Source organism: Mucor mucedo (assembly GCF_025094135.1).
Source record: "Mucor mucedo strain NRRL 3635 chromosome Unknown EV154scaffold_59, whole genome shotgun sequence".
Lineage (NCBI taxonomy): Eukaryota > Fungi > Mucoromycota > Mucoromycetes > Mucorales > Mucoraceae > Mucor > Mucor mucedo.
The window spans coordinates 155,120-174,759 of record NW_026252343.1 but is presented as its reverse complement, the minus strand read 5'-3'; the positions used below and the strand labels follow the sequence as shown (position 1 = coordinate 174,759).

At 36.2% G+C, this 19,640-nt stretch overlaps 9 protein-coding genes across 9 annotated transcripts; 3 read left to right on the top strand and 6 right to left on the bottom strand.

Annotated features, from left to right (window-relative positions):
* Positions 1-1,444: 1,444 nt before the first annotated feature.
* Positions 1,445-3,339, bottom strand: EV154DRAFT_482471 (uncharacterized protein; the record flags this gene model as incomplete). Its single annotated transcript, XM_051598500.1, has 4 exons — positions 1,445-2,191; positions 2,294-2,533; positions 2,618-2,708; positions 2,858-3,339. The coding sequence occupies 4 exons, from the start codon at positions 3,337-3,339 to the stop codon at positions 1,445-1,447; spliced, it is 1,560 nt and encodes a 519-aa protein (XP_051456599.1).
* Positions 3,340-5,342: 2,003 nt separating this feature from the next.
* EV154DRAFT_422570 (uncharacterized protein) lies at positions 5,343-5,498 on the bottom strand (the record flags this gene model as incomplete). The annotated part of the gene is made up of 1 exon (XM_051596093.1): positions 5,343-5,498. A coding segment is annotated over one exon (156 nt), but the record flags the coding sequence as incomplete, so codon positions are not given.
* A 3,253-nt stretch (positions 5,499-8,751) lies between these two features.
* On the top strand, positions 8,752-10,095 carry EV154DRAFT_512221 (uncharacterized protein). The gene is made up of 3 exons (XM_051601904.1): positions 8,752-8,876; positions 8,944-9,003; positions 9,070-10,095. The coding sequence occupies exons 1-3, from the start codon at positions 8,801-8,803 to the stop codon at positions 9,963-9,965; spliced, it is 1,032 nt and encodes a 343-aa protein (XP_051456597.1). The 5' UTR covers positions 8,752-8,800; the 3' UTR covers positions 9,966-10,095.
* Positions 10,074-10,911, bottom strand: EV154DRAFT_257251 (uncharacterized protein). The gene is made up of 2 exons (XM_051594637.1): positions 10,637-10,911; positions 10,074-10,568 (listed from the first exon to the last, which is right to left on the bottom strand). Exons 1-2 carry the CDS (start codon positions 10,695-10,697, stop codon positions 10,183-10,185), a joined length of 447 nt encoding a protein of 148 aa, XP_051456596.1. The 5' UTR covers positions 10,698-10,911; the 3' UTR covers positions 10,074-10,182.
* On the bottom strand, positions 10,770-11,609 carry EV154DRAFT_538528 (pyridoxal phosphate-dependent transferase; the record flags this gene model as incomplete). Its single annotated transcript, XM_051604283.1, has 2 exons — positions 10,770-11,423; positions 11,496-11,609. 2 exons carry the CDS (start codon positions 11,607-11,609, stop codon positions 10,770-10,772), a joined length of 768 nt encoding a protein of 255 aa, XP_051456595.1.
* A 111-nt stretch (positions 11,610-11,720) lies between these two features.
* On the bottom strand, positions 11,721-13,565 carry EV154DRAFT_512214 (DHHC palmitoyltransferase-domain-containing protein). The gene is made up of 6 exons (XM_051601903.1): positions 12,949-13,565; positions 12,756-12,864; positions 12,488-12,677; positions 12,128-12,426; positions 11,943-12,055; positions 11,721-11,875 (listed from the first exon to the last, which is right to left on the bottom strand). Exons 1-6 carry the CDS (start codon positions 13,473-13,475, stop codon positions 11,824-11,826), a joined length of 1,290 nt encoding a protein of 429 aa, XP_051456594.1. The 5' UTR covers positions 13,476-13,565; the 3' UTR covers positions 11,721-11,823.
* Positions 13,566-13,593: 28 nt separating this feature from the next.
* On the top strand, positions 13,594-15,191 carry EV154DRAFT_445017 (Rho GTPase activation protein). The gene is made up of 5 exons (XM_051597073.1): positions 13,594-13,810; positions 13,884-14,015; positions 14,074-14,110; positions 14,184-14,371; positions 14,443-15,191. Exons 1-5 carry the CDS (start codon positions 13,726-13,728, stop codon positions 14,880-14,882), a joined length of 882 nt encoding a protein of 293 aa, XP_051456593.1. The 5' UTR covers positions 13,594-13,725; the 3' UTR covers positions 14,883-15,191.
* Positions 15,192-15,862: 671 nt separating this feature from the next.
* EV154DRAFT_466098 (kinase-like domain-containing protein) lies at positions 15,863-17,483 on the top strand. The gene is made up of 7 exons (XM_051597717.1): positions 15,863-15,967; positions 16,062-16,275; positions 16,341-16,535; positions 16,617-16,781; positions 16,861-17,009; positions 17,086-17,234; positions 17,304-17,483. Exons 1-7 carry the CDS (start codon positions 15,876-15,878, stop codon positions 17,327-17,329), a joined length of 990 nt encoding a protein of 329 aa, XP_051456592.1. The 5' UTR covers positions 15,863-15,875; the 3' UTR covers positions 17,330-17,483.
* Positions 17,331-18,350, bottom strand: EV154DRAFT_512206 (uncharacterized protein). Its single transcript, XM_051601902.1, has 2 exons — positions 18,150-18,350; positions 17,331-18,044 (listed from the first exon to the last, which is right to left on the bottom strand). The coding sequence occupies exon 2, from the start codon at positions 17,985-17,987 to the stop codon at positions 17,508-17,510; it is 480 nt and encodes a 159-aa protein (XP_051456591.1). The 5' UTR covers positions 17,988-18,044; positions 18,150-18,350; the 3' UTR covers positions 17,331-17,507.
* Positions 18,351-19,640: the final 1,290 nt, after the last annotated feature.

Here is a 19,640-nt window from a genome sequence, read left to right as displayed (position 1 = left end):
TTTAAAAAAAAAAAAACTTGCTTTTTACATGTAAGAAAGAAACTTGCTTTTTACATATAAAAAAAATGAGCGTAGTTACCTTTATTCACCTGTTATACACCTGCCATGTTTGCAAGACTGCCACATATAGGGACAAGACAAGACTCAGAGAGCATTTATCTGAGAAAGAAGGTAGAGTTTCGTTTTTCTTTTGTGGCACCTATTTTGGCATTCAAACCACATCGAATGAACAATTTTGTTTTTGGTTTGTACACCTTTATTTTTGTCTTCCCCTTATACGCATTTTAGAAACGAATTGGCGTGCATTTTTTTTTTTTTTTTTTTTTTTGCAAACAAAAGAAAAATTGTCCGCCAATTTGATTTAAAACCCGGTTTTAATGTAAAACTCAAATGACGACTACACACCCAGAGCAGCCATTGTAGGTTGAGTCACACACGGATGAATGATAATCCCAAAAATAAATGGATGCTATTTTTTTTAAAAAAAAAAAGAATGCATAGCGTCCCCCCAAGGCTCCCCATTAAGACAAATTTGTGCATCATTGTTATTTTGTTTACATCCCAAGTGTTCCCCACCACTTCAGATCCGCCCACCAAATCATGTTTGCATGACGTGGACGGCTTTTCAAATGAACTTAACAAAATTTTTTAAAAAAAAGGTCTTTTACGTTTTTTATTATAACAAAATAATGTGTGAATAAATATATCTAAAAGTTGGAAATGTCTAGAACTCCGTATTTTTTTCAAACGTATTTTTTAGAATCACGCGATGGTCTACACGTCGATTGACATGCCATATCATCTAAACTTCTTGGGATGATCGATTTCTGTTTTCCATAAAATCTGCTTCACTGTCATTACAAGCTACTATTGGAACGCAGATAGACAATTACCAAGCTCTGACTTGCTTGGGAGGTTTTTGCAAGTGTTTCTATTTTAAGTAAAGGCTCAAACATTATGGATGATAAAATAAACAAATGAAATCATCTTGACATAAGCTTGTTTATCAGCCTATAAATAAAGCTGGTTCACACACTTTATTCTTCTCATTTTCTTTTCTCTCAGCATATTTCTTCTATCTTATGAAAGTAACCAATAATGTAAAAAGGTTAGTTAGTAATGACTCTTGTTTCTCTGAAAAGACACTAAATTGAAAAGGATGTATTACGACATTACGGCTGCGGCTAGTCTTTGCTATAGGAGGGCTACCTTCTAGGGCAGAGAGTTCTTGAGTTTTTTTTTTTTTTGGAACTCATGAACTTTGAATGGCTGGGATTACACTGTAAATAGTTGTAATCATACTGGTCTGCTGGTCTTCTGGCCAGAATTCCTGTAAGTGGTTTTAAAAAAATACGTTTGAAAAAAATACGGAGGTCTAGACATTTCCCTAAAAGTTTGGTAATCTTATGATTTTTTCTAAATTACAACGTGTGTTGAGAAGCCATCAAATGCTACCGAATTTTGATTTGTTAATACTCAACGTCGAAGAAGTGTCGTAATCCGAAGAGATAGGAGGTTGTGACATGTCCAGCACGAATTCAACGCGATTTTGTTCATGACCAGCAATTACAAAATCGTCACCTGGTAGTCTGCGAGTTATAACGTTGCCAGCAACATCTAAAACGCAACTTTCATAAATACTTGATTGTGGACCTTGCGAAAAGGAGTCATGACAAACGAAATCATATGCTTGGACGAGGAAGTCTTGACCGTTTTTCATAACAATTCTACCAAGGGAAAGACCGCTTGACTTGGAACTGTTACCATTGCGAAAGACACCAGTAGTTCCAAGTGCAAGCTTTTTCTGGCTGTTGTTGTTGTCTAATAATTCAAGCTCCCTTTGATTAATCGTTGCATCAAACGATTCCAGAACTTTGACGCCACACGTTTCCCAAACTGAAGAAGACGGATCCTTAACGAATAAACCACCTTGACTGATATGACGAAGCATGAACTCTTCGGCAAATCGAACAGCAACATCTCGCCCACCGTTCTGTCTGTTAGTATGGCACAACAGCTCACGCATGAACTTGTGTTGCTGCTCACCTCTTTCAGTCTCGGTATGAGGACCACCGGAAAACCGTTCAACATCTTGTGAAATATGGATCAATAAATGGGATTTCAGTCGGTTGCACAATGACGAAAAGTCATTTTGGTGATAGCTTCTGTTCCAGCAGCAGCAGATCTTCTTCTAGTCAAAACGGTCGTCGTCCATAGCTGTGATGGTCTTTGACACAGTTATATCTAATATTTGCTTGTAGTAGTGAAAATTGTCGATTTTTTCCATGTATACCAGTGAAGCGAGTAAGCCGAGATTGTCAAAGCATTCAAACAGGGATCTAAAAGAATCTTGATTTTCATCGAACAATGAAGGATTAAAAAAGTTTGCTTTTTGCAAAAGTGTTGGGAGTAGTTGTACGATGATTTTGAAATCTCTTCCGACAAAAGAGCGAAATGCGGTTAGTGAAGATGTAAGGTTGCGATGCAATGCTTTGGAGTTGTAGTTTCGGAAAAATTGAGTTAACAGTTGAAGCTGTACATCGTTTTAAAAAAAGTCATGAGCGAGTTTAAAGCAGTATTTGGTCATTCCCAAAAGCAAAGTGTGCAAGATTTCTACAGGCAAATCTTGAGACAAATCGACCGCCTCCAAGTTTAACAAATCCTCAGCACCTGTCAGCTTGAACCCGATTTCTCCCCATTTGTTCGAACTTCCAGGTTCTTTTATATTTCATTGGTTTGTTATCCGCCCTTTGTTAGGAAGATAAACCGGGGATGCACGCTCTGGTTGTTCCGGGTTTCAAAAGAAAGAAAATCTTCTAATGTTCTTGACTCAGCAGTGTACGTTTCGGAGCTATACCTCAAGGCTATAGGTTGTTTTCCAGTGGTCATAGGCTTTGGTGGATCAGCTTGCCAATAACAGAATCTACATGGGTGATTAGCCCTTGATCCTTTGCTTAAGGCTAGTTCCGCCTGACGAACGTTGTCTCCACGAAAAAACAGTACAAGTGCAATCAAAAAAACATTTTTTTGAAGTTCGGCATCATACATCACTATTCCTTTTTCCAACTCGAGTAAATCTTCTGTCAAAGGCTTAACCATTTCCATTGCGGTGACTTTGTGATTACTGGTACACAGAAAGAAATGATTTTCGTACTTGTTGCTCTCCTCAAGACCGAACGCAGCAATGTTCATCACCCAGCTGTTGAAACAGTTCCATTTTTTAGATCTATTGCCACTAGTATTGTCCGAAAACAAAGAAATAGGAACTACCCGAACTGTCATTTGTCGATTCGAACTGACATAGGGTACTCGCTCACGAAATTTAAGGCCTTCAGTCATCATGACAAAATGGCAAAACGAAGTCTTGCTAGTCAATTGTATTGAACTGTACAGTCGCTCAAAACATCAAGACATTCACTCTGAACGCGTTAATGGCGCATTTTCCAACTCAACAGAGCCGAGCTCCAAGATTTTTTTGTATTGCAGATAGACATAAGTTTTCTTTTCAACAGGCGGGGCAATCAACGCAAGCTGTTTGCAATTAAACGTTCTTTCTTGGTTGAACACCACTGCAGCCATAAATCTCATAATACTTGATCCAGCTTTACATCGCTAAACTCATCACCCTCTTCTGCACACAACGCAGTAAATACTGTGTATGGTCTCATGTGTACGTTGTCTGTGAATCTTGATGAGTATCTGCTAAAATAGTAGGTGGTGGGAATTGTAAAGTTTGAACGAAGCTGCCTGAGTTGTGAAAACTTATCAAAGTTGTTGATTTGTGTTGCTTTCTTGACTAAAAGTGTATTTGCTTTTTTTGATTGAGCTAGAAGAAACAAACAGCTTGGTGGTGGCGGTTGGATGGAAGTGGTGCGTGGAAGGACCAAGCTCGGGTTCCAGGTTTTCAGAGTCCAGGCGCAAACTAGATGTGACGAGGCCGCTGAAGACGTTACTGCCGATAATAAGTTTGTGCGAGTTGTCCAAATCAATATTACAGATATTGATTGTTTCGTAAATTTCGTCACCTGTGGGGGCACTTCATCAAGTCATCTGAATTAAATGAATATACCAAACAAGGAGCAGTCATCATCAGCAGGTATGCTTGTCCGGGATGCAATGGCAACTTTCATGACTTGGATGGCTTAAAAATCCATGTTGATACAGAACATTGTGGTGAGTACAACTGTGCAGGCGACAGACCAACTTACACAAAAACTGTACTGACAACACTCTAATATAGCATACGCAGATGAAGACTACAATACAATGGTAAGATGAATTTCATTCAAATGCTCCAAAAACCCCATTATTCACAAGAAATAAATTATAGGCAAGTGCCCCTTTACTACCAATCATAATGCCTCCCATTGCAAACATTCTCAATACCGATGACAAAGACGAGATGATCACGATTAAAAAAGCAAAGACAACAGCCGAAGCAATCACCATACTTTATGGAATTCACTCAAGCAGTGATCATGAAAGTAGTAGTAACAGCAGCACAAGTAGCCAGTCCAAAATGATCGAAGGTGTTTTGAACAGTATTAACTTGAAAGCCTACACCATGTTCCCAAATACAAAAGATGAATGTTACTCTATTTCGACAGAAGTTTAGCTGCCCCGAATCATAATGACATGTGAAGAGAGAGGAATAAATGTTGTACCTTGTGTCAGCCCTGAAAACAACAACAATAACAACAGCAAAATCAATGACAGCAAAACTAAGACAGAAGTCAGCAACGATTACATCCAGTATCTTATCTCTACTAGCAAAATCAACACGACACCCTTGTTGACCGACAAATATACAGAAATCACTGAAATTCAGTTGGAGCTGTTGAACGAAGATTGGAATTTCGGCTTTCATCTACGTGCAGTATGTGCCCAATTTCTTGCAGGATGCCTGTTGGTAAAAAAAAAACAAAGTCTTGCTAGTCAATTGTATTGAACTGTACAGTCGCTCAAAACATCAAGACATTCACTCTGAACGCTTTAATGGCGCATTTTCCAACTCAAGTGCCCCCACAGGTGACGAAATTTACGAAACAATCAATATCTGTAATATTGATTTGGACAACTCGCACAAACTTATTATCGGTAGTAACGTCTTCAGCGGCCTCGTCACATCTAGTTTGCGCCTGGACTCTGAAAACCTGGAACCCGAGCTTGGTCCTTCCACGCACCACTTCCATCCAACCGCCACCACCAAGCTGTTTGTTTCTTCTAGCTCAATCAAAAAAAGCAAATACACTTTTAGTCAAGAAAGCAACACAAATCAACAACTTTGATAAGTTTTCACAACTCAGGCAGCTTCGTTCAAACTTTACAATTCCCACCACCTACTATTTTAGCAGATACTCATCAAGATTCACAGACAACGTACACATGAGACCATACACAGTATTTACTGCGTTGTGTGCAGAAGAGGGTGATGAGTTTAGCGATGTAAAGCTTGGATCAAGTATTATGAGATTTATGGCTGCAGTGGTGTTCAACCAAGAAAGAACGTTTAATTGCAAACAGCTTGCGTTGATTGCCCCGCCTGTTGAAAAGAAAACTTATGTCTATCTGCAATACAAAAAAATCTTGGAGCTCGGCTCTGTTAATGACACAATCACAATCTTTGGGAATTTAACCCTCGAAAACATTTTGTTTGGCATTGCAGAAAAGATCACTCCACCTCTCAAAGAGCTGAACAACAAGGTTGCCAAAGAGATTCTACAGAAAATAAAATATCTGCATTGATGATTGTTACCGATCTTTCTTAAATAGCATATTCATCACACCTTATATTTTTATGTTTTTCTTCTTTAATACATTGTAGTATGTTGTATTGCGTGTCAGATCCTGTGCCAATTATTGTAGGGCTGTATACTAAACATTTTGTTTTTGCGCCACTTAGCACTTGCTGAGTACATCATCTGCGGGTGGTTGAGTCAGTAAACTAAAGGCATGGTTTAGTTTCCCAAGAGTCTTATCTTACAATAGCATTAGCTAGCTGACAGACAATTACTACCAGATATTCTTGTCTTTCATACAAGATTCCTGTTGTTTGCTTTATTTTCTACCTCTCCTTTTTTTCCCCCAGATCTTTCTTGCTAGCATTCCTTTTTTTTTCCTCGATGGAAATACAGAGTTTAGGTTGTAGGCTTCAAGATTATATCCGCCCTTCGTGTGTTTTAGCTTGTGTAGACTGCAGGCATCAAGATTATATCCGTCCTTCATGTGTTTTAGCTTATGTAGGTTGCAGGCTTCAAGATTATATCCGCCCTTCATGTATTTTAGCCAAGAAAGGCCTTTTCATCGCTATGGACAATTGTAGAATTCATCACTCTCGTTTTGTTGTGGAAGCTATAAACAGAAGAGTTTATAAGCCTTTATTTATGCCGTTGTACTCCCCTTTCTTGCATTCTATAGAAGAGTATCAGGCGAAAATTAAAAGTAATATTAAAAGAAACCCATTGGATAAGGAGAACAATCTTACGCCTCGTATCGCTGAGGCCTGCCAGACAGTTACTGTCAGCGATTGTCAAGGCTGGATTAGACAACTCAGAAGCCTTCTGGGAAAGATGTATCAACAGAGAAATAGGACTGAGATGACCATACAATTAATTGTATCGTCTCAAATAAAGTTACTTTGTCTAAAAAAAAAAAAAATAATGAATTGTCTAAAATAAAAAGCTATTTCGTCTCGGAAAAAAAAAAAGTGCTTCGTCTTGAAAAAAAAAAAAATCATTTCGTCTCAAATTAAATTTGCAATCGTCTTCTTTTTAGACTAAACCACTGTAGTATGCATCCTGGAAATTTCGATCAGCGACAAAGTTAATTTTTCTTGCATTTAAGTCTACGAAATACTAATCTATTGAATAGTTATTGTTCAAATCAAGCATAAATCATATTAAAAGGACACATATAAGTAGGGGTGAAGGGATGTCTGGACCTCATTGTCAAAGTCTCTTCAACTAAAAGACTTGATTGCGTTTGTTCTTTTATATACCTACTAAATAATATAAAACCACAGTATTTAACTCTCTGTCAATACCTCTGAATGTGATTGGATCGCTACAAGTAAATCAAGTACTACGACGACCTCATCATCCTAAAGAAATGTGCCAAATTCCTGAACAGAGTGATATAAAACGAGATACATAGATGCCGAAAAGAATGTATGAATGAAATTGCATTAGACGTTATTATTTTTTCTCCACTTGACAACCCTTATGAGTTCGGGGAAGCCTCCGCTAAAACACAAAAAGCTGACAAATAACTAAAAGACCGAAAATAGTTCCAGACATTTAAATATTACCCCTCCCCCCATAAAAAAAAAAAAAAGTTGGTATGCTTCATTGACGAAACAAAAGTCAGTGTGCTACCTGGACAATGCAAAGTAAAGAAAATCCCCCCCCCAACACGTTCAAAAAATGGTGGGAATAAACCGCCGCGTCTCTTATATAGACGAAAAGTCAATCCTCGTGTTTATTAGACACGGTCTCTCAGGGTTTATTTCACTTTATTCATATATATATATATTATTGAACTTGCTTATGAAATCATGATAAATGGGGATTTCTTGTTTAAACATGCTTTCTTAATGTTTGCTCATTTTGTGCTGAATATCTCTGATTAAGTTGTTGACATGATAGAAGCTCCTCTACTAAGAACTAGGCCAAAATAAAAAAAAAAAAAGATCTCTTCAGACGGTGGGTGGGTGGTAGTGGCGGACATTAGACCGTCGCCAGTAAAAATAGGCCAAACAAAAAAAGCTTTTTCCATAAGCCCTATTATCGCCGGACAACCATGAATTTTACAACCTTTCATGTTGTAAAAAGGAACATAAATGTAACATGTGCTACCGACTCCTAATATCCGCGGGATAAGGTTACAATGGAACAATGAAAAAATAAAAAGGATTTTAATGTATAACAAATAAAATTGAAGGGTCATTACCAATTGGTTTTAATAAAACACATGTTTATGTGACACAAAAACAGGGTTCTTTCCTGACGATTTTTTTCTATTTTTTTTTTGCATACAGCATGATTTGTTTGTTGATTTTTTTTCGATACTCAGCATAAAATTAAGTGTTTTAGCTTTTTATGTAGATCACCTGTGATGGGAAAAAAAAAAAAAAAAAAAAAAAAGAAAAATCATAATTTGGGGGGGAAGATATAAAAAAGAAAGAGTACATAATCATGAATAGTAGATAGATGAAGTAAAATATTCTCATACATAATCACTTGTTAGCACAAAATTGATAATTCAGGGTTTTTACTCACACGTTGGTAAATTAAGAGAGAGAGAACCCTTCTTTTTTTATTTAAGGGTTATCTCTTTTTTTTTGTGTTTCATTTGTAAAAAAAAGACCTATCAAATGAATCGTTTTTAAATGTTACTTTTTTAAGGATTCTCAACATAAAACATATATTGTTATCAACTTACAACTTTGGGTTTAAACGTAAATAGAATTTGAAACTTTTAGCTCTTGATAATCATGATTTATTTATGGTTTCCATCCCTACCAGAAAAGGGTATCTACCCTTTTATCATAAGCCTGGCCTTTTCCTCTTATGTTTGTACTACAAAAAAAAACCCTTTTTTATATGAATAGATTACACGTCACTTTATGCTCTCTCCCCCACACATCCACCTTTCATGGATTATATAAAACATCTGATTTTTCCATGTCTCCCTTTTTTTTTTTCTTCCTTTCTTCTTTCCCTCTCTTTTTTAATCACTACTTCAGCTCTCAATCTTCTTTTTAATAGCCTGTAAGAAAAAGCTTATAATTAATTTTAAGAAGATGTACGCCACAAATCAACAAACGCCAATGTACAGTAGTAATATGAATCCATACCATTGGAATCATCCATTACGAGGTATGCTTATACTTGACTTTTTTCTTCTTTTTTTTTCTTACCTATTTTTTCCCTCCCTTTTTTGCAGTTTCCAGCCATGACCGTATTGCTGTGTCCAATCATCCCAATGATTCACATTGGTATTCAGGTGTGTGAGAAACAAATTTTTTTTTTTCTGTTACCTTTACTGACCTCCCTTTTTTTTCCCTTTAAGATTCCGTACTTTGCCATACTGGTCCCACTGTCTCCAGTCACCACCAACTCGCACCACCACCACCACCACATCATCCGCAACTAAAGAATGAAACCACTGGTGGCGGCAAGTCGACTTACTCCATGATGGTTGGCAATACAGGACCTCGTGCAGTGATTCCTTCTAAACGAGCAGCACAAAACCGAGCCGCTCAACGCGCTTTTCGACAACGTAAAGAGCGTTATGTCAAGGACCTCGAGAAGAAGGTCAAGATGATGGATGAATGGAAAATGGAGTTGGATCAATTACGCAGACAAAATCAAGAGTTACGAGAGAATAACATGCGATTGGAAAAACAAATTCATCAACAAAAAAATCATGGTAATCCTATTTCACCTGTCCTCTCACCTTGTGTTAAACCCGAAATTATTCCTGCACCCGTGGTGGTAGTCATGGATAAAAGAAAGTCGCCTTCTATCATGACCCACTATGACACATCAGCATCAGCAGAAGCATCAGTAGCAGCAGCAGCAGCTGTAGCAACAGGAGGAGATTATTATTCCAATACATCCATCTACCATTCACCCACTACTTCTTATTCCTCCTCTTCTTCCTCCTCTGTGGTGGGCACCTTGGAAGATGCTCGATTACATTATCAACACTTGTCTTGGAATTCTACCTCTGGCTCTAATTCTGACTTTGAGCAACAACATCATCATTATGATTTTATGTCAACACAGCAACAAAATGAAGGCCAAGCATTGGATGACTTATGTACTGCTTTACAACAAAGTAGACAAAGAACAGATACAGTCACATTTATGCAACAACAACAACAACAAAACTATATCATGTTGAGTTCACCATTAACTTCTCGAAATGATAATCATACCATGCTCATGTCACGCACTTATTAAATTTGCATCACACATTAAACCCTTTTTTTTTTTTATTATTATTAGTACACACACAAAGTAAGAAAAAAAAGAAACTTATGTAACACTCCACACTTTTATGTAATTATAATCCTTCTTTTATTGACGACCCTTTTTTTTTTTTTCTTCTCATTACCAATCAACCAATAAAATAAAAATAAACTCTCTTGCTTATTGATGTAAAAAAAAAAAAAAAAAATTAATTTGTCTTTAAAGCAATAGAAAGGGCTTGTTGTAATCGAGAGACACCCAACTGTAAAGTCTTTGTATCATAATTTGCAAACGAAAGTCGAACATAATGTGTGGTATCTTCCGTTACTGAAAAAAGGGTCCCTAAACCCACGTTCACCTCAATCTTATGATGTCGTGTGACTTCCATCAACTGATTTCCAGGGATAGGTAGTTTTAACCAGACAAAATACCCTCCTCGTGGTAAAACCGGAATGGAACAACCCAAGGGAACTAAATCGCGTTGCATCGGTCTTAATAATCCTTCGTACAATCGGTCCCCGTGCGTCTTGCGAAGAAATTCGACATGATGGTGTAATGACCCATCCCCCAACATTTCATTGATAATTTGGCTGGCTACAAACACATTTTTTTTTGCATTAATATAAAACAGATAAAATCGTATGACAATCTATAATACTTGCACAAATTCGAGGGTGATCCACCTGATATAAATGAGCCGCTATCATGTTGTATTAGATTCATGTGTAAGGGTAAAATAATAATAAATTAAATTAAAAAAAAAAAATGTTTAAACTATTTCATCCTTTGATTACGTTACCAGGCAGCCACTTGCTTAATAATGGTTTCACCAGCTTCAATCCACCCTGCTCTTGCACCTGGTGCCAAAATCTTGGAAAAGGAACCGTTACTAATGACCACATGTTTTTCATTTCCATCCTCCAATAGATCATAAGCTACCACCCGTTGGGGTATCTCACCCTGAAAAGTCAAGATATCATACACATCGTCACAAATAATCAGCATGTTGTATTTGCGACCCAATTGGACAAGTCGTCTTCTTTTGGACGCAGATAAAATGGACCCTGTTGGATTCGCATGTGTGGGAACACAATATAAGACCGAATCAAAGATATCACCCCTTTTCACAGGTTGACCCCTTAGAAAGTCTTCTAATCTATCAAGATCCATACCACTGGCGTCGTCTTGTTCAGGAATACCTCGAAATTGCTCACGTCGGAAACCAACACTGGTAAATATCTCAAATGAGAGAAAATAAGTGGGATCTTGAAAGTAGACGTACTGTGTCGTACTTTGAGGTCGTGTGAGGATGGTGAGGATATGCTGTAAAGATAACGAGGCACCGGGTGTACCACATAAATGTCGACTGGACACAAACGATTGATATTCCTTGGAGAGGAAAATCGCTAGATTGTTTAAAAATTCAGTGTGACCATACTCTGGTCCGTACTTTTTGGTTGCAGTGTTAAGTCTTACTCCATGACAAACAAAAAAAAAAAAAAAACTTCAAATGGTTTTTACCTGTAAGAGGTCATTGGCAGCATTAGGTCGACTGAGAGCTTTCACAGCAGCGTCCGAGAATAACTTTGTTGGTAACACATCAAGCGATGGTTGACCATTCATAAAGTTAATCATGTCAAAATAAAGAGAACAACAACAACAACAACAAAAAATAAGAGCCGCTTTATACTTACATCATCATAGATGTAGAAAAATTTAAGGTTTTTTTTTTTTTTTTTTCTGAGTTTTTTTTTTTTTTTTTTTTTTATTAAGAAATTAAATACGTGTGTTTGTGTGTGTGTGGGGGAATGATCTAATGGTATAAATATTGTATAAAAAACAAAAATTATTACTTATTACTATAAGTAGAAGTATCAGCCATTTTACGTCTACGTAAATAACTAATGGTTTGCAAAGAAAATAAATGTTAGTAATAAGAAATATATAAGATAGATAAGAAAAAATCACCTTTTAGGCTGAGGTTGGCACAAAATTTGAAACATGTTCTTCAATGGATTCATTCTGTTGTAAGGGTTGATGGGTAATTCAGGGTATTTGGCTTTAATAATCTCTGCACGGATCTACACATAAATAAAAAAAAAACGGTTTTAATCTCCAGATATGTATGATAAAAAGCAACAGATAAAACGTGCCTGTTCATGGGTGGTGACACCACGAAGAATTAATGAACAATGATAAAGGGTCAGACCACCCACTAACCAAAGCAAGATAAAACAATAAATCGCCAGCACAAAACTCACAGGTGCATCTAAAAAGACATCACGAAACCCATGATGTTGCGGTAAATTCGCTGACCACAGTAATTGATAGGTAGAGCATGCAATCACAAAGATACAGGAAGATGCCGCGCTGACAATAAATGTGAAAAAAGATCGGTAATTTCGCTTTCCAATGCAATTGTTTAACCAAGCGCAATGATGGTCCTCAAATTCTACCCTTGTTTCGTTAATACCTTTATATATGCCCTTTATAAAAAAAAAATAACACTTTACCGACGCAATTGTCACATTGCTTACAATGACTGGATCGCGGTGGGCGATAAATACGACAGGTCTCGCAATACTTTAAAGAGTAACATGTGTCCTTGATTCGAATTTCTTTAGGTGGTGTTTCTGAATTAATAGACGCATTTTCATCTTGAATTATTTGTTCCATCATGGGATCTAGATTACGAGGAATGATCTAAAGCCAAAAAAAAAAAAATTATGCATGATGAATAAACACTGCCGTATTATGCTCTCTTCTCTTCTTTTTGTTTACCCCAGGATCTGTCCATGAAGTTTTTAGCATGGAAGCGAGTGTGAGTACAAAAAGATATGCAAATACAATGGGTACTGCAGGATGTGCTTCGGACCATAGAAAAGGGCACCTACAAGTAAAAAAAAAAAAAAAGCGAATTAACAGATATGTCTCTCCCTCACATACATCAAAAAAAAAAAAAAAAAAAACGTACGTAAAGACAGCAAATAATACGGTAGGAGCCAGAAAAATCAAGAGACCAGCAACAAATGCACGATAATCTCGACTGGTGACTAATCTTCCACCACATAAAAATCGAGTTTGACCGGGAAATAATTGATAATTACGGACGGGAGGAGAAAAAGAAGGTGAAGTGAGTGTTTCTTGTGAATGGTCCTTGATGGGACCAAGACAATATTCCTCATGAGTCTTCTTTTGTTGTTGTTGTTGTCGTTGTAGAATGGGAGCTGTACTAGCATAACTAGCTACCATGGAATGAGAAGTTAAACCCGAAGAATGAGGAATGGGTTCATCTTCTTCTTCTTCCTCTACAGTTCTCCTTGCTGGTGGTTGACGGTCCTGAGTGGTTCTGGAGGTGGGTGCTGACTCGAAATCGAAATCCTCGAGTGAATCAGGTTCAAAGGAAGAATTATTATTATTGAAAAAACTAGGTTGGAATACTGTAAAGGTGGAATGGTCTCCTATACGTTCAATGGCTGAATGTCGACTCTGAACATTCATTGGCCTTATTTTTTCTTTTCTTTTTTTGTATTGTTTTATTAACTACAAATAGTAAAAAAAAAAAAAGGTAATAAAATAAAAGAGTAGTGCACAAATAAGGAGGATTACACAAAACTAAAAAAAAAAAAAAAAAAGCCTATGCCATATAAAAATTACAAGCCTCCTCCTACTCTTTCTCCCCTTTTCTCTCTCTCTCTCTCTTTCTTTCTCTTTCAAAAACTTTTTTTTTTTTTACTTTATAATAAACACGATGGAACCTTTGTTAGAAACTCCAAGCATCAAAAGTTGGTTAAAAAAAGTAGTATCGACCAATAAAAAGAACACAAAATCGCCAGGTACAACAACAACAAAAAAGTAGTCATGATGTCAAATTGACTTTATAACAACATTTTTATTTTTTACATTTAGATGTGTTTAGTGTTCCACTTTATGAAAGTTTACAAATAGCCAATACACATATCGCCTATGAAGATAGAAATACAATTATCGGTTCGATACCTATCGTTGTAGCCAAATGTGGATCATTTTTAAAAGATCAAGGTTTCTATAAATATAACAGAGAATATCAACTTGGGCTGATTTTAACCTAATTATGCAGGTCTTTATGTGGAAGGTGTATTTCGTAAAAGTGGCAGGTAAAAATAAATTTAAAATAGTCTCCCAAGCACGATGGATTGACCCTTTTTTCATATACATATAAAAAAAAAGTGCCAAAAGATTAGGCGAGTTACAACATCATTTTAATTCGTCATCTGATTTTGGGATAGGATTAAGTTGGCGCGGGTATACTGTACATGATGCTGCAAATTGCTTGAGGCGTTTTTTAAATTATCTTCCAGAACCCGTCATTATATTTCGACTGTACGAACCGTTTCGAACCATCGCCTCTAAACACGGTAAGTAATGGCGGTAGTCGTAAAATATAGAAATGTACAAGTGAGCTAAACTATAGAGATTATGAACACAGCTAATGATGATGATCATCATCACCACGACAACAAGAAGGTTTTAATTATTAACGAATATCAAGGCTTAATTGATCAATTACCGATTGTGAATCAATATTTACTATTTTACCTGTTAGATTTATTGGCGTTGTTTACACGGTATGCGAAATACACCAAAATGAATTCAATGGCGCTTGCATCAGTATTTACGCCAGGTATCCTGCTCAATCCAGATCATTCGATGTCCCCAGAACATTATAAATTATCACAACGGGTCGTACAGTTCTTAATTGAAAATCAAGAGCATTTTCATTTACCCCAATCCACACTCAAGAATACAGCTTTGACACCTACCATTGATTCACATACCATGAGACAACAATTACTACGGGCTAATACAGTGCCTGCCAAAGTCAACCGATTTGGTCCTAATGATCCACTTCAAATTGTCAATAAATAATAGTAAATTGAGTCAAAGGGAGAGAGGAGCAACGGGGAAGTATTCTCTCTCTCTCTCTCTTTCTCTCTCTCTTTAGGAGGACCCTCTTTCTCTTTAAGAAGTGATATTATTCCCCCCCCCCTTTTTTTTTTATATTTATATATGATTAAAATAAATAACACCCGACTCCCAGGAGGCTCGTGTTTGTACGCCCCCCTCGTCCTCCTCCTCCCCCCCCCCTTCTTTTTTTTAACAAGTTCTATCTTGTTCCTCGGCTATACCGTTTGTAGAAAATATGAACAATAGATTTTCTTTCTCTGTCAAACAACGTCCCCCCCCCCTTTCCACTTTTTTTTTTTTTTACTTGTGACAAGCACTGTAGAATGATGAAACAAGAGTGTAACAATAACAGCTAAAGGGAAGGTGATACACGCAATGAAGTAAACATTTTATTGCTATTATTTGATTATTTTAGCTGTCAAAAAAATTAATCAAATAAAACATAAAGCCCCGCTCTCCTAACTCTTATAGCTCTTATAAAAAAAGAGTCTAGATTTTTTTATTTCGTTAATGTATACAAGCTAAATACAATCACATCAAATTACAGGTACTCGTGTAACCATGGCAACTCTATTTTAATATTAAAGATTTTTTTTTTTTTTTTTTTTTGCAGAAAATACAGAGGTTAAAAAAAAAAAAAAAAAAAAAAAAAAAAAGCTGACATACCTTTTACATACAAATATACATCAACCATGCATACATTTTTTTTTTTCATATGTGTATATAAATATTGGATAGGTGTCTTTAGTTTAACCACACTGTGGGGGATTTCATGTGTGTGCGCACTGTCTCCCATGATATCATTGAACGTTCAAAAAAAAAAAAAAATCATTACAAAAAAAAAAAACGGTTAAACAGTCACGACGAGCCACGTTTGGGGAATCGAGTTGGTTTACGAGAGAGAGAGAGAGAGAGAGAAACTTTTTATTTCTTTTTTTTTTAAGGGGGTATATAATGTCGGATAGTATTGCAAAGACATATCCTTATGCAAACACGAACAAGCCCAAGGAATACTACGATTATGAAGCACTTCAGGTGACTTGGGGGTAAAAACATGTATATATATATATCAGTATATATATATATATATAAAAAACATGACTTGGAAAAAGAAGGCTCACATGATGATGTGTTTTATAGATCGCAAGACGTGTATGAGATTAGCAAGAAAATCGGTAGAGGAAAATACTCTGAAGTCTTTTCTGGAGTGAATGCTTTGAATCAACAACAATGTGTCATTAAAGTATTGAAGCCTGTAAAGAAGAAGAAGATTAAGAGAGAAATCAAGATTTTGCAAAACTTGACAGGTGGACCCAACATTATTGGTTTATTAGACGTTGTCCGTGACCCCGAGGTAAAGAACATATACATACACTCTTTTATATGTGTACATACTAAACCGCAAAACCCCCTCCAAAGTCTAGAGTGCCTTGCTTGATCTTTGAAAGTGTCAATAACACGGATTTTAGAACATTGTATCCTCGATTCAGCGACATGGATGTTCGTTATTACATGTATGAACTTTTAAAGGCCATCGATTACTGTCATTCCATGGGCATCATGCATCGTGATGTCAAGCCTCACAATGTCATGATTGACCATGAACAAAAGCAGGTAAAACCATTCACTCACGCGTTTATGCAAAAAAAGTGTTATTTTTTCGTTTGTTATATTTAATTGCTTTTGTCAATATAGATTCGCTTGATTGATTGGGGTTTAGCAGACTTTTATCACCCTGGAGAAAAGTATAATGTGAGAGTTGCCTCTCGTTGTTTCAAGGGACCCGAGTTATTGGTGGATTTCCATTATTACGATTACAGTTTGGACTTGTGGAGTTTTGGCTGTATGCTTGCTGGCATGGTAAAAGAAGAGAATTCTAAAAAAAAAAAAAAAAGAGAGAATGGTATTTGCTAAAAACAAAGGTGTCTTTTATATATAGATTTTCCGCAAGGAACCCTTCTTTAGTGGTGCTGATAACTATGATCAATTGATCAAGATTGCCAAGGTCATTGGTACTGATAAATTGCATACGTATTTAAAGAAGTACGATTTGAAATTACACCCTCAAATCCAAAAGAACTTGGGAAAGTGAGTATCTGAAGAAGAATTTCAAATATAGAGAAAAGGAGTTTTGTGTCACTGACCCAAAAATTGAAATTTTTAGATATGCTGTTAAACCTTGGGATAAATTTGTTACGAATGATAATCAAAAGTACATGTCTGCTGAAGTCTTTGATTTGTTGGATAATTTATTACAGTATGATCATCAGGATAGACCCACTGCTAAAGAAGCCATGAATCACCCTTATTTTGGTAAGTCCACAAAGGGGAGAAAAAAAAAATGTTAGTATCCCTACTCATACTTTTTATACGTTGTAATAGCTCCCATTAGAAATCAACAGCAATAATTTTTTTTTTTCATATATTCTTTTTTAATAATAATAATAATAATTAAGCGGGATAAAAAAAAAGAGAGAGAGAGAGAGAAAAAAAAAGAGAGATTAACTACATTGGGGGGGGGGGGATGGATGGATGATGGAGATTACATTCATGCAGGAAAATGATCATTGGGAGACTTGTTAATTCTCACCCCAAACCGCGTTTTTTTTTTCTTCGGCCAGGATGAGGAGCGCCCTCTACAATTTTTCTTTCGAGGACGTAAGCGCCTTCTGAGGAGACGACGATACCTTGTACCATATCTGCCATGCAATAGCCACCCAAGTTTGCTTGCCAAAAATAAAAGTCAGCAATGGGAGCGCCAGTTCCGTACAAATTCTCGAGGTCTCTCTGATGTTTCAGGGTAAGGGCATGAAAGTCACCATCTTTGATGACACCCCACTCTGGATGATATTGCTTTGAAGGGTCCAGGATAGGAGGGGGTGGAGCTAAAGAAGGGTTTGTTGTGTTAATAGCAGGTAACGGTGTGGTGGTGGAAGGTGAATTATTGGTTTCGTTGGAAACCACTGCCTGCAGTGGATAATCATTGGGCCAACGCAACATGTCATTATTAAATATTATTTCTTCATCTTCCTCTGCAACTACTACAACAGGTCTATCATAAGTCATCTCCCACAAGTAAAAAAATAAAAAGTAATAATAAGAAAGAAAGAAGGTATGAGCTTCCTGCTTATTTATAAAGATAACAACAAGGGGTAGGTAATTAAACAATAAGTAATTATATACTGACGAAAATTAACCCCTTTTACATCATCACTCGTGAATATTTACCGTAATAAACCTTATGAAAAAGGGGTTACCGCTTACAAAAAGAAAGGACCCTGAGGACTCTATTATTTTCAGCGCCCAAAATGATAACCTCCCCCATTTCCCCCCCCCTATCTATTTTTAATTGAGCTTTGAAGGGAAATGTGGCCCGTGTTGAGGATCTCTTGGGCTTTATATAAGAAAAAAAAAAAAGAGATTAAATAACACGCACTGCTCATCCCCCTTTTATTTTTTTTCAGGCCTCCCTTCCTTTCTTCTTCTTCTTCTTTGTAAAGCCTGGGGGATAATGTTAGTTTATCCCCTTTTCTTTTAAACTGACAAAATGTTGTCAAAATGGTTATAAATCACACTTGGACTCACCCCCTTATTAATTTTTTTTTTATTTATTCCCATCTCTTTTTAACTGCAAGAACACGACTTGTTCTTTTTTTAATTACTAACGCAAAGAGAAAACGGGGGGTTTTGTGTAGTTATGGTGATTGTTCCAGACCATCCCCGTGTCCTTCTCATATATACACATGTATCCATGGACAAAGGGAAATTTATTACCGTGTGACAATGTGTGAAGCGTGTTAAACCTTGTAAAAATAAACCTTTTTTTTTTTTTTTTTTCGGTCGTTCCGTATTCCGAGAGTTGGTCTTTTTATTATTATTATTATTCTTTTTTTCGAAATCGCGATATATAATAGTCTTTTTAAAAAAACTTGCATTTCGTAATAGTAGAAACTTAAATTATTTTATAATGTAACAATAACTTTTTTATTTTTCTCTTTTTGTAATAAATAAATATGGATTCTAAATGGTCTGTGTTTGTTGCTGCTTGATAGAGCAAATAATAATAATAATAATAATAAAAAAAAAGAAGGGGATATAGGATATAGTAATAGGGTTGATTTTTGGAGTCTTTCTTTCTTTCTCTCTTTCTTTGGAGAGTGATGAATTTGCGTGATATTTACAAAAGGAGGGTGAAAATGCAGAGATGGGCGGATTTAAATAATGACAAGTTAGAGGTTATTTGAGTAGAGGACAGGTAGGTCGCTTATGCCCGTATTTGCCGCACCAAGAACTAAATTAAGAGTAAGTTAATTCCCATTGTTGATGAACAAAGTCAAAAAAGAAGCTTTTTTTTGTTTTTTTTTTACCATTGGCCGCCTTGTAAATTTAATGGTTTGATATATTGAGACATTTTTATATGATGCAGATTTAAAAAGTTAAAATGAGAAAAAAAAAAGAGAGAGAGGGAATATTCTGTCTATAGCACTTTATATATATATACTTTTTTTTTTTATAATTCCTCGCGCTCGGTGTAATCCAAGTAAATTAGGCTGTGTTGTCTTTTTTTTTTTTGGGCCGGGATTACCATTTAATACCTAGTTATTTTTTGTGTATTTTTTTTTTTCTTATCTTGAAACATCTTGAATCCGTTTGTTATTCCAGTGCCCAATGCGCTCTTTTAGTAGACTATTTTTATGAATGTGTGTGTGTTATTTAAAA

Excerpts from the sequence above, each read along its gene's own strand:
- EV154DRAFT_512221 (XM_051601904.1), top strand. The coding sequence starts at position 8,801 with ATGTACGCCACAAATCAACAAACGCCAATGTACAGTAGTAATATGAAT. Across the intron at positions 8,877-8,943 it reads TTGGAATCATCCATTACGAG|TTTCCAGCCATGACCGTATT; the intron begins GTATGCTTATAC and ends CCTTTTTTGCAG. Across the intron at positions 9,004-9,069 it reads TGATTCACATTGGTATTCAG|ATTCCGTACTTTGCCATACT; the intron begins GTGTGTGAGAAA and ends TTTCCCTTTAAG.
- EV154DRAFT_257251 (XM_051594637.1), bottom strand. The coding sequence starts at position 10,697 with ATGAATCTAATACAACATGATAGCGGCTCATTTATATCAGGTGGATCA. Across the intron at positions 10,569-10,636 it reads TGGATCACCCTCGAATTTGT|CCAGCCAAATTATCAATGAA; the intron begins GCAAGTATTATA and ends ATGTGTTTGTAG.
- EV154DRAFT_512214 (XM_051601903.1), bottom strand. The coding sequence starts at position 13,475 with ATGAATGTTCAGAGTCGACATTCAGCCATTGAACGTATAGGAGACCAT. Across the intron at positions 12,678-12,755 it reads CTTCATGGACAGATCCTGGG|ATCATTCCTCGTAATCTAGA; the intron begins GTAAACAAAAAG and ends TTTTGGCTTTAG. Across the intron at positions 12,056-12,127 it reads GTGTCACCACCCATGAACAG|ATCCGTGCAGAGATTATTAA; the intron begins GCACGTTTTATC and ends ATTTATGTGTAG.
- EV154DRAFT_445017 (XM_051597073.1), top strand. The coding sequence starts at position 13,726 with ATGGAACCTTTGTTAGAAACTCCAAGCATCAAAAGTTGGTTAAAAAAA. Across the intron at positions 13,811-13,883 it reads AAAGAACACAAAATCGCCAG|ATGTGTTTAGTGTTCCACTT; the intron begins GTACAACAACAA and ends TTTTACATTTAG. Across the intron at positions 14,111-14,183 it reads GTATTTCGTAAAAGTGGCAG|TGCCAAAAGATTAGGCGAGT; the intron begins GTAAAAATAAAT and ends ATAAAAAAAAAG.
- EV154DRAFT_466098 (XM_051597717.1), top strand. The coding sequence starts at position 15,876 with ATGTCGGATAGTATTGCAAAGACATATCCTTATGCAAACACGAACAAG. Across the intron at positions 16,536-16,616 it reads TTGACCATGAACAAAAGCAG|ATTCGCTTGATTGATTGGGG; the intron begins GTAAAACCATTC and ends TTGTCAATATAG. Across the intron at positions 17,235-17,303 it reads CATGAATCACCCTTATTTTG|CTCCCATTAGAAATCAACAG; the intron begins GTAAGTCCACAA and ends ACGTTGTAATAG.
- EV154DRAFT_512206 (XM_051601902.1), bottom strand. The coding sequence starts at position 17,987 with ATGACTTATGATAGACCTGTTGTAGTAGTTGCAGAGGAAGATGAAGAA.